The sequence below is a fragment of the Pelophylax lessonae genome, assembly GCF_965119305.1.
Source record: "Pelophylax lessonae genome assembly, chromosome: 1".
Lineage (NCBI taxonomy): Eukaryota > Metazoa > Chordata > Amphibia > Anura > Ranidae > Pelophylax > Pelophylax lessonae.
In genome coordinates this window covers 131,335,131-131,353,878 of record NC_138768.1, presented here as the reverse complement: position 1 = coordinate 131,353,878, position 18,748 = coordinate 131,335,131, and the positions used below count along the sequence as shown (strand labels likewise).

General features: G+C 44.7%; 1 protein-coding gene across 2 annotated transcripts in view; it reads right to left on the bottom strand.

The window, feature by feature from the left end:
• CERT1 (ceramide transporter 1) overlaps nt 1-18,748 on the bottom strand; it is a gene marked incomplete at its 3' end in the record, with an annotated part of 197,219 nt that overhangs the window by 23,174 nt on the left and 155,297 nt on the right. For both annotated transcript variants that reach the window (XM_082258739.1, XM_082258740.1), the window contains exons 7-9: nt 7,120-7,277; nt 6,444-6,536; nt 1,090-1,173 (exon numbers count right to left, since the gene is read on the bottom strand). In XM_082258739.1, coding sequence (XP_082114865.1) covers nt 1,090-1,173; nt 6,444-6,536; nt 7,120-7,277 — 335 coding nt within the window. The remainder of the gene's footprint in view (nt 1-1,089; nt 1,174-6,443; nt 6,537-7,119; nt 7,278-18,748) is intronic.

The window sequence follows — 18,748 nt, the reverse complement described above, 5'->3', positions numbered from 1 at the left end:
TGATCACTGGATCCTGATTATCCAGCTCATCGCCCAGTCCGGCAGTTGATTGAAATCTCACAGGAAAGATCCAGGAGAAAAAAAAAAATTATCTAAAAAGAAGAAATTACCAGAACCAAAGCTCCATGCAAGGAACTAGGTCCTTACTCCTGATTAGGCAGAAAAAAACCTGAGTGGCTATAAGAAGAGAGAGAGTATACCCCCTGGGACTGCCCATGGGTGTAGCCAGAATTTTTTTTCTGCCTAGTGTCCTATTCCTGTAGGGGACAGTATTACCCAATGGTTATGACCAGGAGCTGTGTCCGTCAATGGAGGAAAGAGAAATATCTTTTTATGCTGTAGTACTAAAAATACTCAGCCATATAGCATAGATACGATGGTACATATTACAGACACTACTGGCCATGGTATTTAATACAGTACAAGTTGAACATTTGGCTGAGCAGAACAGACAAATGTCATGCCTTTTTTTTTATGCAAAATTTTAACGTAAAACTACTTTATTTAATTGGCAAGCAGTTAATGTATGGTACTGGAAAGAGGATTCGGTCGGCCATACAACTAAAACCATCTTTCTTACAAATCCTCAAATTACCCCAAAATCAAATACACAGAGGGAAACCTAACAGTAAACGTGTTTCGCACAACTGCAGCACTAATTCATAGCTTTGAATAAGTGCTGAGTAAGCGTGAAATGCGCTTGATGTTCTGTTTCCCTCGGCTGTAACCAAATCCCCTCTTTCCAGGAAAGACCGATACGGTGTTGGCCTGGCACCTGATTGGTGTGATAGCAAAGGAGTAATTAGCGGACTTGCCTGGAGCAAGGTTTTCTCATCAAAAGGACAGGCAATCAGCCTGCAGAACATTCTCCTCCCTGTTATGGACCGACTAATATCTTGCTTTCTGCCATTTTAGCACCTGTAAGTGTGGTCGCTTTTACCAACAATTACGTTGAAAAAAAAAAAAGCTAACTACTTTTCCTGTACTGTGAAAGTGCAGTTAGTTTTAGCCTTTACTTAAAGTGTGTATTTATTTTTATCACCATCTGTCTTCACTCTGGATCATGGAAGGAAAACTTAAATTATTTACCTGCTCAATTTTGTCTTGCCGGTCCAAAGCAGCCTCAACAGCATCAAAGAACTCTTCCTCATTGATAAGACTGTTGGGTCCCTCCTGTGAAAGCAAGACCTAGTTAATTTCGGTGTATTAAATCACATACAATGACAAACTCACATGGCTAACAAATTGAAGCCAAGCTCACACTTTATAATCTGTAACAGCAAACCGTTATTATTCCTTTTGGGATAAAGGTTTTGCATGAATAAATGTTATGTAATAGGTCGTTTTACTTTTCTTATGGATCACAGGAGTGGTTTGTTCTGCCCACCAAAGCCCACTGTCGGCTGACATCACTCAGCCACTACCACTAGAAGACTGAGCCAGTTGCTCCCCTCCCCCACAGCCCTGTGCTCCAGTGAGCGCAGGAGGGGCAGAGCAGAGAGCTGGTGACTGATAGTCCTGGCTGATTGCTTAGTACTCACATCCATTCAAAGCAGAGACGGTTTTATAATCACTCAGTTCTCCGTGCAGAGGCCGCTGGGGACACATGCAGCATCGATCGATGCTGCACCCACCTAGGTGAGTATGGCGGGGTTTTTTTTTTTATACCCCATGCTTCTCTTTTAATCACCCGTCAGTGTTAAGTGCTTTGCCTAATCCATGTAAATGGAAACATTCTGTTAGAGAGCTTGTGCTGTGAAAAACAAGACCTGATGGCTGAATTACCAGGTGAAAATATAAGAAAGAATTTTGTGGGTTGAGCGCCAAAGGGAGGAAAAAAAATGGGAAAGTAATAGTGGGCGCATGCTACAGGCCCCCTAACCTGAGGCAGGAGGGGAAGGCGGACCTCCTATCACAGCGTTGAATGGTGGCAAGGCTGACAAATGTTATTATAATGGGGGATTTTTATTATCCAGAAACAGACTGGGCAGAAGGAACTGCGCATTTGTCTAAGGCTCGCTATTTGCTAAATGTCTTGCAGGATAATTTCATGGGTCAGCTGGTGAATGCACCAGCAAGAGGATGCATTACTAGACCTACTGATTACAAACTTGACAGACCTGATCGCGGATATGGAAATACGGGGCAGCTTAGGAAACTGCGACCACAGGTCAATTAGATTCAGTATAAATCACTGAAATAAGAATCACAAGGCTAATACAAGCACACTGAACTTCAAAGGAGACAACATCCCTAAATTGTGTTCCTTGCTAGATGATATTTAATGGGATAAAATCTTAGGAATGTAGAACACTGAAGAAAAATGGAAGGGCTTTAAGAGCATACTAAATAAAGGTATTAGTCAGTGCATTCCAACGGGTAATGGGTTTAAAAGAGCAGAAATAAATGCTGGGTGGCTAAACTTACGCAAAAATGCATATAAATTGGCAAATGGTCCATTCCCTCCTCTATTCCTTCTTCGGATCTTGGGTGCCTTTTCATCCCAAAACCTTCCTCCTAGGGCTCCTGCCCACCTCCTTTTCCAAAAAATCTCCTTGCACATGTGCTGACTGCTGCACGATGCTTAGTTGCTCTTAAATAGAAAAAGCAGGAACCTCCCTCACTGTTTGAACTGCACTCCAGGATCCGGGATGTGAAGAGGATGGAGTACCTGACTGCTTCACTAACTGACTCTCTTGAAGATCATAACAGAGTACGGGAATTGTGGGATATACTGGAAATGCCCCTGTCCTCCGCTCCCCTGATTTAATGGCGATATGATTGGGTGGTTGCTGTGGACTTCGGTGCGATTTTGACACCAGTGGATGTTCTCTACCTACTGCCCTCTCTTCTCCCTCTATCTCTTCCTTTCTCTCACTTCTCAGTCTCTCCCGCCCCCCCCTCTTCCTATTATTTTTCTTCTCCTTTTGTGTGCTTCATCTGGTATAAATTTGATGGGTTAGGCATGGCAGCGTAGCCGGGACCTGGTTGATATACAACGGTCTTCAGCAATAATCAAGCTTGATGAGGACGGGTGATATGCGTTTTTTCCCTCAGGAATTATTCTCCCTAATTGAGCTTAATTATTGTATGTCTTGTAAGTTGGCACCTATTATGGCTTTTGTCAATTAAATTGTATTTTTTATAATTATATACACACACACACACACACACACACACACACACACACACACACACACACACACACACACACACACACACACACACACACACACACACACACACACACACACACACACACACACACACACACACTTTGTTCCTACTTTTGAAAATCAATAAATATTGTCAGTTTTCAAAAAAAAAAGAAAAAAAAATTCATATAAAAGCAAACGATAAGGCCTTCAAAAAAATACAAGGCTAATGGGGTAATGGTCGGCATTCGAACAAAAGAATGCAGGGGTGCAATCAGGTCAGCTAAAATAGACCACAAAAGGCACATTCTGGAGAAGAGTAAAAAAAACCCCCAAGACATTCTTTAACTATATAACCAGTAAGAAAGTGAGACCAGAAGATATTGGCCCCAAAAAGGATGATGAAGGGAACCTTCTGAAGATAGAAGGCAAGTTTTAAATGCATTCTTCTCCTCAGTTTTCACAAAGGAAATGGAGGGTATTTAGTAACCAAGACTGTATGGTTAACAACACATCACAGAATGTACCCTCATGGTTAACCAAAGCCAGTATCAGAAAACAGTCACCAAGACCAGATGGCTTACACTCAAGGGTCCTTAAGGGGATTGTAAAAGGCAGGCATTTTTTTTTTTTATCTTAATGCTTTCTATGCATTGGGATAAAAAAAAAAAAAACCTGTGTGCAACAGCCCCCCTCAGCCACCCTATTACCTGAGCCCATCTTTATCCAGCGAAGTTGCTCAGCTGCCCCGGACTCCCCTCCTCATTGGCTGAGACAGCAGTGCGGGGAGGGAGGGGCCAGGAGCACAGAAAAGGGACCTGGAAAGAGGAGTATCTGGCCTACTCTGTGCAAAACCAACTGCACAGAGCAGGTAAATATAGCGTTATTTAAAAAAAAAAAAAAAAAAATTGTTCCTAATTTTTTTATGGACAGTTTACTGACTGCGATAGTACTAGCCGATTGGAAAAAAGCCAAAAGGGGTACCATTATTTAAAAAAGGGCCGAGATATATCTCAGGGAACTACAAATAAGTTAGCCTAACAGCAATAGTCTGCAAATTATTGGAGGGAATAATTTACTATATCCAAAATTTTAGTAATTAAAAAACAGTAGTAGTGGTAATCAGCATGGATTCATGAAGAATCGTTCTTGCCACACCAATCTAAAATTCTATGAAGAAGTGAGCTGCCATCCAGATAAAGGAAGGCCTGTAGATGTGGTGCATCTGGATTTTTCAAAGGCATTTGATACCGTTCCCCACAAGGTTTACTTTACAAACTGAGGTCTGTCAGCATGGACCATAGGGCGAGTATCTGAATTGAAAACTGGCTACACGGGCGGGTCCAAAGGGTGGTAATGAATAGATAGTACTCAGAATGGTCCTGTGTGGTAAGTGGGGTCCCCCAAGGATCTGTCTGGGACGGTTTAATTTATTCATAAATACAGAGGATGGGAAAACCGCTCCATCTTCGGGTTTGTGGATGATACAAAGTTTAGCAGGGCAATAACTACTGCGCAGGATATGGAAACCTTAAAAGAACACCCAAATAAAATAATGGGGTGGGCAACTACATGGCAAATGAGGATTAATGTTGAGAAACGTAAAGTAATGCATTTGGGTGCTAAACATACGCATGCAAGTTACTTGCTAGGGGGAGAACCTCTAGGGAAATCTCGGATGGAAAAGGACCCGGGGGACCTAGTAGAGGACGGGTTTAGCAATGGCATGCAATGTCAAGCTGCTGCAAGCAAAGCCAACAGAATATTGACATGTGTTAAAAAAAAAAAAAAGGGATTTACGCTAGAGATAAAATATTTATCCCACTCTACAAGACTCTGTTCTGGCAGCATCTTGAGTATGCCGTTCAGTTCTGGGCACCGGTTCTCAGGAAGGATGTGCTGGAACTGGAGAGAGCCCAGAGAAGGGCAACAAAGCTAATAAAGGGACTAGAGGATCTCAGCTATGGAGAAATACTTCAAGCATTGAACTTATTCTCTCTGGAGAGGAGACATGATAGCGATGTACAAATACTGTACTGGTGATCGCAGCATAGGGAAATAAACTTTTCAGTGAATGGGAATTTAAAAAGACGCGGATATTCACTGAAATAGGAGGAGAAGCGGTTTAACTCTAAACTGCGTATAGGGGTTCTTTACTGTCAGAGCAGTAAGGATGCGGAATTCTTTTCCACAAGTTGTGGGAGAAGCAGTAAACGTTGATAGTTTAAAAAAACTATTAGATGGGCATCTTAACGACCACAACATACAGGGATATTCAATGTACTATTGACATAAGCACAAGCACACCCACACATCACAGGTTAAAGCGGAGTTCCGGGCAGAGAAACGTTTTTTTTTTTTGAACATACCCCCGGGACAGTCAGGGCTAGCACATTCCACAATGGCTAGCCTCTGATCTGTCCCGGTTCGCACTTACCTTTTAGAAGAAATACTTACTTAGAAGTTTTCTTCCACAGCGTTTCCATCTCTCTTGTGGGCAGCTGAAGCCGGCGCGGTCCTCTTCTCTGTCTTCTTCCGCGTCTTCGTGTCCCAGAATGCGCTGCACCGGCCCCTCTCGTCACTTCCGGTGGGCGCCGCATTCCTAAACAGCTTCTGGGCCCCGCCCGGAAATGACGAGCGGGGCCGGTGCGGCGCATTGATTCCTGGGAGCTATGACGTTTAGCTCCCAGGAATCATTGCGAGGCAGGAAGTGACAGGGAGAGCCTCGGCGCTGAAGGAGGAAGCTGTCATAGGTGAGTATTTACGATCGTCAATTACAAGGTGAGTTTTAAAAAAAAAAAAAATCTAACTATCCAATTCCTTTTCAGGTTAGGCTGAACTAGCGGACGGGCACAAAAAAAAAAATATCGTTTTTGTGCCCGGAACTCCGCTTTAAACTGGATGGACTGGTGTCTTTTTTCAAACTTACAAACTAACTATTCAGACCCCCCGATCTAATGTAAGAACTATCACGTTCAGGAAACCGTAAAGTAGGATTCCATGATAGCGAAACCATGACTTCCACTGCAACTACTGATGTGCTGAAAAAGCAACTGAGCATGGTCCTAAAAATATCATCCTTGTCTACCATTGTACAAAGGGATGAAAAGATGAGCCCTAAATTGCCAGTCACTAACCCATGCATATGAGCGATACGCAAGATCAATAAATGGAAGACAGATGGAAGGGAGCAGACGGATATGGGTCCATGACAATCAACATTACACAAAGTTACACATTTTCATTGCATTACTCAGATACTACTTCTTGCATTGAAGGGTAACATACTTCATAGTCTGGTCCTCCAAAATGGGATTTCTTCTTTAGTTCAGTCATGGCACTCTTATATGCTTCTTCCACACGCCTCCTTTTTTCAACTTCCTGCAGAAAGAGGATAGAAATCTTATTTGTATGCAATAGTCCTTATCCATGTGTCTGTACGATTATCCAATTAGGATGTGTATCTTTTTTTTTTTTTTGATTTTTTGGATTAATTTACACAGTTTGTTCTTTGTGTCTTTTGAATTTTAAATACATTTGCCCAATCCTACTCACTAAATAAATGTATTCTAGGTTGATAAACTACCCACTATGTTTAGTCTATCACACCTCAAGATAAGGCCTGATGGAGGAGCTTCACAAGATCAAGGAGTGTGCTCTCGTCTTTCAATACTCTGTACTGGGTATTATAGCCTGGCTGATTTACTTCTACCTGGAAATCAGAGTAAGGAGAACAGATAGAAAGGCTAATGGATTAGTGACTTTGTCCCTCTATCTGTAAACCACCACCACTGACTGAACCAGAAGAAACTGCACAATATAAACTAAAGGCCAGTCAAAACTATCACTGAAACTTGTTGAAATGTGTGATGCCTAGAAATGCAGCTGCCACATTATTTTAACTAGGTAATGGTAATCTAGACAATGGGTCAGCCTGATATCCAAAACTGGAAATAAGACGCACCTTGTCCAGCCTTTTTTGCCAGCTGTCCTCCCGCTTAACCATAAGGTCAATGCAATGTGAGAGTGTGGCCAGAATTCCTGCTGTAGTAGCTTTGAAAGTGATGGCTTCTCCTTTAAAATCAATGCCATTAATCCCCTTGGGAGTCACATGTGGGAACACTGAAAGAAAAAAGACAATTGTACTTAGAACAAAATAGACACATTTTTAGCATTTCTTTGGTAACATGTATTGAGTACAAAAAATTCCCAGCAATTTTAAAATGTTTAACACTGGCTTTACAGAGGTATTATTAAACACGCCCACTGTGTATTTACCTAGCTACTTTGACATTAAATACTGAGGTTACGGCAGCAGATAGCTGCCATAACCCTGGCATTTATTTATTTTTTTTACACAGCAGGCAGTCTGCTTTAACCTCCCTGGCGTTATTCCCGAGTGTGGCTAGGGGTTAATATACAGTACAAAAAGCGGTAACCCCGAGCCACACTCGGGATTACCCCATAATCACACTTGGCTTCTGCTACAATCCCCCGCCATCCTCTCGCTGTCCTCGCTGTGTGATCTGGCCGATGCCGTCACCTGTCTTCCGGGTTCCCTTTCCTGCGAGCGCCGGGACGCAGAGGGGTAGAACTGGTGGGAGATTAAAAAAAAAAAAAAAAAATCAATAAAAACAAGTGACATGCTACAGTGTAATCTGTTAGGATTACAACTTTGTATCAAGCCATTTTACCACAGATTTTCACCCTAGTGGCTTTTCCAGTGCCCTACCTGTACTTTTGTGGTTCTTTGTGCCTAGAAAATGGAGAACATCCATAGCGTCCAAAAACCGTTCTTTTAGTTCAAACGCGCTTTTAAACGAACTGGAAAACAGCGACAATTTATCGGAATTATTTGAAGAACTGAGCGATAGTGATTCTTGAGAAAATGCATCATCAGGTACTGAAAGGGACAGCGACGATTCTGCGACTGAGCTCCGCGACGTGAGAACTTGGTGCTCTATTGACTGCGGTACGGATTAGGCAGCGCCCCCAAGATACCCATTTACTGGAGCACCTGGTATTAAAGTTGACATTAACCATGACAACCCCTTGGCATACCTACAATTATTTGACCGATTAGGTTACTGAAAAAATAGTTACCGAGACAAACCGGTACAAAGAGCTACAATTGGCTACGCATCAGAAGTTTTCAAGATGCACAAAGTGGGAGGGACATTCAGGGAGTGGTGGGGAAACCCCTGCAGAAGTGGTATTGGACAACCAATACATTACTTGCCACTCCATTCTTTGGCACGGTCATGTCAGAGTACAGATTCTCCCTCATAATGAAATATCCCCACTTTGAAAACAATGAAGAATTTGATGAAACTACTCATCCTGCACCAAAACTAAAGAAAATTTGGGAAGTATAATCAAATTATTCTACACAATTTCCAATGGAGCTATGTGCCAGAAAGAGACATCAGCATAGATAAAAATGTCTAATGGCCTACAAGGGAAGGCTCAGCTGGGTGCAATACATTGCATCAAAGAGCACGATTTGGCATAAAATCCTACATGCCATGCGAATCGTCAACTGGCTACATTTGGAATTCAGTCATATACACTGGAAAAAGGAACACAATTCGATCACAAATACAGCAATTATGGAACGACAACATCTTCTGTTCTTTCACTAATTGAGCCATTGCTAAAATCAGGGCTATTGCATAACTACTAACTTTTTACATCTCCTGAACTTTAGGAGGTTCTACTGCAAAACAAAACTGATGTCTATAGAACCGTAAGGGCTAACCAGCGCGACATACCACCAAATGTTTGGCAAAAAAAAAAGCTCAAGACAGGAGCGGTCACCATATCTAACCTTATCTAAACAATCATAACAGATCGGCACCCTGCCAAGCCTGCAGTGGCAGCCTTCCAGGTTTACATTCTATAGTCAGGTGCTGGCAGAAATAGAGCACATCTAACTCCAAAACGAAACATAGCGCCACACACAGTATTCAACTTCAATGGAGGGTAAACGTAAAACTAGCTTAAGCTCAGATCCAGCCTATCGGTTATGCCCTTCTGACCCATTTCACCCACATAAGACTTAATCGTAGAAGTCCTCACTCCAAAATGTAATACAGCATTCAGATACAGCCACACACTGTATTCAACAGCCACACACTGTATTCAACATCAATGTAGGGTGAACGTAAAACTGGCTTCAGCTCAGATGCCAGCCCATTGGCCACACCCCTCTGACATAGGGCTATGATTAAGCTTGAGGTGAAACGTGTCAGAGGGCATGACCAATAGGCTGGGATCTGAGATAAAGCAAGTTTTTCATTCACCTTACAATGGAGTTGAATACAGTGTGTGGCAGTATCTGCATGCTTATCTAATCAAGGACAAGTTTTAATTAAAAAAAATAAATAAAAGGCCGGCAAAAAATGGTTTGAATCTTGCCCAGTTCAGCATGAACCGTCCGAGATTTGAACCCTGTATAGGCAGGCTGAATTTACCAAGTTGATCGATTACCTGGGTGCAACCAACCTGCTGGATTTGCGATTTTCACTAGCAGCTGCTATAGCCACTAGCAATAATCACCGTCTCAGCCAGAGGGATTCCCCTGTCAGCATGGTAAGTATCAATGAGGAAATTGTGTGGCTGCAGGAAAGAAATGTGCAGTCTATGGCCTGCCCATATGGCAGCAGTGCACTAGGGCAACAAATTGTCACAAGACTCGGAGACGACTGATCATTGTAGTAGCACTGACTACTACAGTGATTCTCTGCTTGCACAGCAGTCCCACAGGTATATAACATGCATAATTACATTGGTCCAGCTTGGATCATTGCATCTATGCTTTAAAAAAAAAAAAAAACATACCTGGAGTTCAGTTAGAAGCCGTAGTATTTCCAGAAGGTGAGAATGGCATTCCCATATTTTAGAAATGTTTGTTTACAAAGAGCTGTGTGTGCCAACATTTGACACCCAAGAAAGGCAGAGAGCCAATTACAGGAGCAAAGGTTTGAGGATTACTAGAAACACCGGAGTTGATTTACTAAAGGCAAACAGGCTGTTCACTTTGCAAGGGAATTTTTTTATTAACTTAGTACAACGTAAAAAAGGAAAGCTCTGCTGACTTCCATTGTCCAATCACATTAGGGTGACAACTAATGATTTTATAATAGATTAGTTGGCCGATTAATTGGATAATAAACCTTAAAAAAAAAAAAAAGAAAAAAGTGTGGTGTATAAATTCGTTAGTATGTAAAGTTTAAAAAAAAAAACAAATTATTAAAAATCTATATGCAGGGGTAAATATAAATAACCAACTATATGGTTAGAGAGTAAAGTCTCCAATCCACTCAGTAACAGACAAAAGAGATATACTGTATATACCATTAGAGGTTGAATCTGGTAAATATCAGACTCCAAGATAACATTTTTTATTTGAAGAAAAAAAAATTAAAGCGGTTGTAAAGTCAAACGTTTAAATCAGGATTCTTTCTTTTAATTTTGGGCTCTTGTATCCGCGGTGTTTTTAAATTTTTCCCTCAAAGTGTCTAAATATCTTTTCCATGTAGCCTGATATAGCAAGTCATGCGATTTCTTCTGCTCCCTCTTTCCAGCTGCAAGACTGATATGGGAGGGGCTGCTAGTCTTCTGCTGAGAGGACTACCTAAACTTTGACCTTGTGTCCGATTGGCAGTGTGTCAATAAAGGAGGAGATTCTGCACTCAAGATCCTGCCTGCATAGAAGTTAAAGCAGTTAACCCCATAAATGCCAAGCAGTATTTGAGGCATTTGGGATGCAGCATTTCACTGGCAGGAGAGAGTGACTGTCAGAAATCCTTACAGAACAGACACTTCCTGCTTATCTGTACCAACAGGGGAGGGGGATAGTGCTTTCACATTCATCCTTAACAGCACCAGTGGAAGACAACACACACAGCTACAGTGGGTACGAAAAGTATTCAGACCCCCTTAAATAATTTTTCACTCTTTGTTATATTGAAGCCATTTGCTAAAATCATTTAAGTTCATTCTTCTTCCTCATGAATGTTCACACAGCTCCCCATATTGACGGAAAAACACAGAATTGTTGACAATTTATTAAAAAAGAAAAACTGAAATATCACATGGTCCTAAGTATTCAGACCCTTTGCTGTGACACTCATATTTAACTCAGGTGCTTTCCATTTCTTCTGATCATCCTTGAGATGGTTCTACACCTTCATTTGAGTCCAGCTGTGTTTGATTATACTGATTGGACTTGATTAGGAAAGCCACACACCTGTCTATACAAGACCTTCCAGATCACAATGCTTGTCAGAGCAAATGAGAATCATGAGGTCAAAGGAACTGCCTGAAGAGCTCAGAGACAGAATTGTGGCAAGGCACACATCTCGCCAAGGTTACAAAAAGATTTCTGCTGCACTTAAGGTTCCTAAGAGCACAGTGGCCTCCATAATCCTCAAATGGAAGACGTTTGGGATGACCAGAACCCTTCCTAGAGCTGGCCGTCCGGCCAAACTGAGCTATCGGGGGAGAAGAGCCTTGGTGAGAGAGGTAAAGAAGAACCCAAAGATCACTGTGGCTGAGCTCCAGAGATGCAGTCAGGAGATGGGAGAAAGTTGTAGAAAGTCAACCATCACTGCAGCCCTCCACCAGTCGGGGCTTTATGGCAGAGTGGCCCGACGGAAGCCTCTCCTCGGTGTAAGACATGAAAGCCCGCATGGAGTTTGCTAAAAAACATATGAAGGACTCCAAGATGGTGAGAAATAAGATTCTCTGGTCGGATGAGACCAAAATAGAACTTTTTGGCCTTAATTCTAAGCGGTATGTGTGGAGAAAACCAGGCACTGCTCATCACCTGTCCAATACAGTCCCAACAGTGAAGCATGGTGGTGGCAGCATCATGCTGTGGGGGTGTTTTTCAGCTCCAGGGACAGGACGACTGGTTGCAATCGGGGGAAAGATGAATGCGGCCAAGTACAGGGATATCCTGGACAAAAATCTTCTCCAGAGTGCTCTGGACCTCAGACTGGGCCGAAGGTTTACCTTCCAACAAGACAATGACCCTAAGCACACAGCTAAAATAACGAAGGAGTGGCTTCACAACAACTCCGTGACTGTTCTTGAATGGCCCAGCCAGAGCCCTGACTTAAACCCAATTGAGCATCTCTGGAGAGACCTAAAAATGGCTGTCCACCAACGTTTAACATCCAACCTGACAGACCTGGAGAGGATCTGCAAGGAGGAATGGCAGAGGATCCCCAAATCCAGGTGTGAAAGACTTGTTGCATCTTTCCCAAAAAGACTCCTGGCTGTATTAGATCAAAAGGGGGCTTCTACTAAATACTGAGCAAAGGGTCTGAATACTTAGGACCATGTGATATTTCAGTTTTTCTTTTTTAATAAATCTGCAACAATGTCAACAATTCTGTGTTTTCCTGTCAGTATGGGGTGCTATGTGTACATTCATGAGGAAATAGAATGAACCTAAATGATTTTAGCAAATGGCTGCAATATAACAAAGAGTGAAAAATTTAAGGGGGTCTGAATACTTTTCGTACCCACTGTATAACCCCACATCTGCTGGGGAGGGAGCTGAGCAGGAGGATCACAATTAACCCTTCAATGACCAGGCACCTTCACTATGTAAACAGCAGCCACTACTTGAAGCCCCCTACTTAATTTTCAACCTGTCATTTCACACAAATACATATTTACATGCATGCATTGACACACACACACACGAATGTCAATGCATACATGCATAGATACACATACGCACAGACATACATACACACATGGACATTCGCACAGACACACATAAATGTACATGCACTGATACACAAAAATGTATATGCATGATGCATTCACATAAGCATATAAACACGCATTCACATGCACACAAATACTCATAAACACATGCATGGACATACAAACATGCACATAAATGCTTACAAACATAGATACACATGCATATACACATGTAAACATATATACGCATAAATGCATTCACATACACGCATTCATACCAACATGCATTTGTAGGTACACACATGCAAATACTCACATGCATGCATATATGGAGGGGAGAGAGGAGGGGAGAGAGGCACAGAGCAGCAATGACAGAGGCACGTATTCATTGCTCAGCAGCCATAATAAAACGTGGTCAGCTCTCAGTGCGGAAGTTAGGACCAGGCAGGATCAACCAGGTATTGTAGAAGATCGAAATGGGCAACTGAAAAAGCAGAAGCACTAAGCTACAGCTTGTACCATAAGGCCTCATGCACACGGGGCGTCAGAAAAAACGAGCTGCGGAGCCACTTCTAACGCCAGGAAAAAGCAGCTGTAAAAACGTGCTTTTAGTAGCTTTTTCCATTTGCGTTATTGCACGTTTGGCCACGTCGCTTTTAGCAGCGTTTTTTTCTGCCTCCATTCAAAATCAATGGTTCCCTATGGGAGCCTATTGATTTGAATGGAAGGCGCATTGCAAGCCGGATCAGGATGATCTGACTTGCGCTCTGAGAATCTTGAGGGGGAACTCCATGCAAAAATGGGAAAAAAAAAACGGCGTGGGGTTCCCCTCAGGTTCCAAACCAGGCCCTTCAAGTTTGGTGTGGATTTAGAGTGCAGCCCCACGCCAGAAAAAAAAAAAAAACAAAAAAAAAAAAAAAAACTGCGTAGGGTTCCCCCTCGAAATCAATACCAAAACCTTATCTGAGCATGCAGCCCGGTAGGGCAGGAAGGGGGAGGGGACGAGCGAGCGGCCCACCCCCCCTGGACCATACCAGGCCACATGCCCACAACATGGGGGGTGTTGGTGATTTGGGGCAGGGAGAGCTCTGCACCCCCCACCCCAAAGCACCCTGCCCCCATGTTGATGAGGACAAGGGCCTCATCCCCACAGCCCTGGTGGTTGTGGGGGTCTGCCGGCAGGGGGCTTATCGGTATCTGGAAGCCCCCTTTAACAAGGGGGGCCCCCACAGATCCGGGACCCCCTCCCTATGTGAATGGGGTACATTGTACCCCTACCCATTCACCCAATAAAAGGCAGTATATGTAAATAACGACAGGAGACGTTTTGAAAAGGCCTTCTCTCCGCTCTTCCTTTCTCCGGTCGTCCTCCTCCGACGTCATCTGTGACATCAGAAGACCAGAAGAGGGGAGGGGAGGGGAGAAGGGGAGGGGAGAAGGGGAGAAGACCAGAAGAGGGGAGGGGAGGGGAGAAGGGGAGGGTAGGGGAGAAGACCAGAAGAGGGGAGGGAAGGGTAGGGGAGAAGACCAGAAGAGGGGAGGGAAGGGTAGGGGAGAAGACCAGAAGAGGGGAGGGAAGGGGAGGGGAGAAGACCAGAAGAGGGGAGGGGTGGGGAGAAGACCAGAAGAGGGGAGTGGTGGGGAGAAGACCAGAAGAGGGGAGGGGAGAAGACCAGAAGAGGGGAGGGGAGAAGACCAGAAGAGGGGAGGGGAGAAGACCAGAAGAGGAGAAGGGAGAAGACCAGAAGAGGGGAGGGGAGAAGACCAGAAGAGGGGAGGGGAGAAGACCAGAAGAGGGGAGAAGACCAGAAGAAGGGAGGGGAGAAGACCAGAAGAGGGGAGGGGAGAAGACCAGAAGAGGGGAGGGGAGAAGACCAGAAGAGGGGAGGGGAGAAGACCAGAAGAGGGGAGGGGAGAAGACCAGCGCGGAGAAGACCGGATAAAGATTTTTAATAAACTTTTCAAAACGTCGCCTGTCGTTATTTACATACACTGCCTTTTATGGGGTGAATAGCTATGGGTACAATGTACCCCATACCCATTCACATAGGGGGTCTGGGATCTGGGGGGCCCCCCCTTGTTAAAGGAAGCTTCCAGATACCGATAAGCCCCCTGCCCGCAGACCCCCACAACCACCGGCCAGGGTTGTGGGGATGAGGCCCTTGTCCTCCTCAACATGGGGACAAGGTGCTTTGAGGTGGGGGGTGCAGAGCTCCCCCTGCCCCAAAGCGCCAACACCCCCCATGTTGAGGGCATGTGGCCTGGTATGGTCCAGGGGTGGTGGGGCCGCTCGCTCGTCCCCTTCCTGCCCCACCGGGCTGCATGCTCGGATAAGGGTCTGGTATGGATTTCAGGGGAGCCCCACGCAGTTTTTTTTCTGGTGTGGGGCTACCCTCTAAATCCACACCAGAATCGAAGGGCCTGGTTTGGAACCTGGGGGGGAACCCAACGCCGTTTTTTCCCATTTTGGCGTGCAGTTCCCCCTCAAGATTCTCAGAGCGCAAGTCGCACCACAACTCGGATCATTCTGAAAGGGTAGAAATCACCGAATAAGAAAGACCTCTATCCCTCAACACCTTGCTTTCAACAGCCAATTCATTAAAGCCAGCAACTGTAAAGCAGGATGAAAGATCGGGCCTTGAGATAGTAGATCTTCCCGCAAAGGAAGGCGCCATGGAGGATCTGCGACCATTTTTCCAGCTCTGCGTACCAAGACCGCCGAGGCCAGTCTGGTGCCACCAGAATGACCTCAATGCCTTCCATCGCCACCTTGCGAAGAAACCTTGGAAGGAGAACGAGCGGAGGGAAGGCATAGATCAGGCGATACTGACTCCAATGAGCCACCAGAGCGTCTGTGGCATCGACCAGAGGATCCCGAGACCTGGCCACAAACCTCTGAACTTTCTTGTTGAGGCGAGACGCAAACAGATCCATGTCAGAGGTCCCCCCTGGACACACAGGAGATGAAAAACCTTCAGATGCAGGGAACACTCTCCCCCCCCCCAAATCCAACACCTGAAGACTCAGGTAATCCGCTTGCCAATTCTCCACACCCGGAAAGTGGACTGCAGAAAAAGCCAGAACATTGTGTTCCGCCAATACCAGAATCTCAGCCACCTCCTTAGCCTCCAGGGCACTCCTAGTGCCCCCGTGATGAGGGATGCAAGCCATGGCCGTGGCATTGTCCAACTGGACCCGAACCGGAGAGCCGTGTAGCCGACTCGTCCAGTAAAGCAGGCAGAGCTTTATTGCTCTAAGCTCCAGAATATTGATCGGCAAGGAAGACTCTTCCGACGCCCAGGTCCTCTGAGCACAGAGCTTCCCAGCACTCCACCCCAGCCTAATAATAGGCTGACGTCTGTGGTGACCACCGTCCAAAACACTGGCAGGAAGGACTTGCCATGGCACAGGACAGGTGACTGGATCCACAAAGAGCTAACTTCCCGAGATGGCTCAACTGAATCTTCTGGTCCAATGACCGAGGATCTCGGTTCCATTGTGAAAATCTTTCTGCAGCTGTCTCGTGTGAGACTGAGCAAACAGGACTGCTTCGAAGGTCAAGACCAGCAGACCCAAGGCCCTCATGCCGTAAGGAGGACTGATCGGCCTCCATCAGCAATTGGCCCTCCCTTTGCAACTTCTGAAGCTTGTCCAAGGGAAGGAAGACCGTCGCTAGAGCAGAGTCGGGGATCAGCCCCAGATAGGCGACCTGCACAGACGGAGTCAGGGCAGATTTGGTGACATTGATAGCCCACTCGAAGTCCTGAAGGGTCCGAATTGTGATGGAGATGTTTTTCAGCAGATCCAAATGGGAAACCGCTCGCAACAGATCGTCCAGATACCCCACAATGGAGATACCTCATCGACGCAACAAGGCCAGCACAGGGGCTAGGACCTTGGTAAAAAAAAACTCTGGGAGCCGAGGCGACACCAAAGGGTAATGCCACGAATTGAAAGTGCTCCACTACCACCGCGAAGCGGAGGAATCACTGTTATCCCTCGAATATGGGGACGTGGAGATACGCATCTTTGAGATCGATGTAAGCCAGAAAATCCCCCTGATTCAAAGATGCCACCACCGACCGAATGGACACCATTTGGAATTTCTTCACTCGCACAAAGCGGTTGAGAGCCTTAAGATCCAGGATTTGACGCACCTTGCCCTCCTTTCTGGGCACGGTGAACAGGTTTGAATAGAAACCCTGAGAAACCCTTTCCTTCTCCATAAGGCTTACGCACATATCTCAAACATTTGTTGGAGATGTCAAGAGGAGCCGGGAACAATTCTACATGTATTTTGGACCTGCCCGAAACTAAGTGGGTTTGGGCAGATGTTCGTGAATTGGCTTAAAGATTTACGGATTATTAGATCCCTATGGATCCCGCATTTTTCTATTACACGTTTCGGATATTACATTGAAGGAATATAAAACATCAATTTTGTTTCATATAGTAAACTAATCATGCATTCCTTTGCGATGGAAATCGCAGGTCCCCCCTACCATTGGTGATTGTATAAGTAAAGTGGAAGATACAAATAAAATGGAGGATTTGCTACTTTTACGTGAGCAAAAAAAAAAAAAAGATAGGTATGATGAGACATGGAATCTCTTCATTTTGTCTAAAAAGGGACGAAATATGCTTTTTTCAGTAGAGATAAGGAATGGTCAAGTTTAGAATTTAGGATTAAAATTTGGATCAGATAAGAGCCTTTAATTTCTCCTCCCCTTCTTCTCTACTCTTTTTTTCCCTTTTTTCTTCCTTCTTTTGTCTTTTTCTCTTTTCCTTTTCCTTTTTATATAGAAAAGGGAAGACTGGGTTAGTATCTTTATCAGTACAGGTGTTCCTATCTTAGGCCAACTATTCTTTTTTTGTTTTTGATGTAAAAAGGTCTTGTATAGATGTTAATAGTTGGCGGTTAAATGTGAATATTCGCATGGTTTGATATCCCAGTCTCTTTGAATAAATAAATAAAATAATAAAAAAAAAAAAAAGAAACCCTGAGAGCGTTCCTGTTGAGGAACTGGCACAAACACCCCTCGAGCCAGGAGATCTCGCACAGCCTCTCATAGAATCCTTCAAAAACTCCAGAGACAGGTGAAGATTTGACTGCAAAACCCAGTCCCCTGGCCGGGACCAGAATTGGATCTTGTACCCGAAACAAAACCAGTTTGTGAACCCATTCATCCTGAATGAACGAAGTTCAGGGTTCCTGAAAGAAGCGCAGACGTCCACCCACCCCTAAGACAGGTGAGGGCGCCCCTTAATGCTGAAGAGGAATGGTTTGCAGCACTGGACTGACTGGCCCCTGACTTGCCCCAGGGTTTCTTCGCACCTCCAGAAGTTCTGAATGGCTTACCTTTTTCTTGCACAACGGAGGCACGAAAAAAACGTTTATGAGCAGAAAAGGAGGGACCCCGCTTAGGACGGAGTGTCTTACCCTTGGAGGATTGAGGAAGAAGAGTACTTTTCCCGCCAGTTAGACTCTTGATCAACTCATCCAATGAGTCGCCAAACAACCCATCTCCCAGAAAGGGGTGTTCAGCTACGGCTTTTTTAGAAGCTTGGTCAGCCGACCTGCTCTTCAACCAGACCATACGTCTTAAAACAATGCCCACCGCCGAGACCCTGTCCAGGGGAGCCGCATCCATAAACGCATCACACAGGAACACCGTTCCGGAGGAACAGTCTCGGGTCCAAAGACTCCCGCAAACCCCTAATCCATTCCTTCACCGTCTGAGACTAGCATAGACCACAAAAAAACTATTTTAAAATGGAACCCGCTAGCACGTGAAGATGGCGGGAAAGAGATTCCATCCGCCGGTCCACTGGATCCATAAAAACTGGGGAATCCTCCACAGGCACAAGCG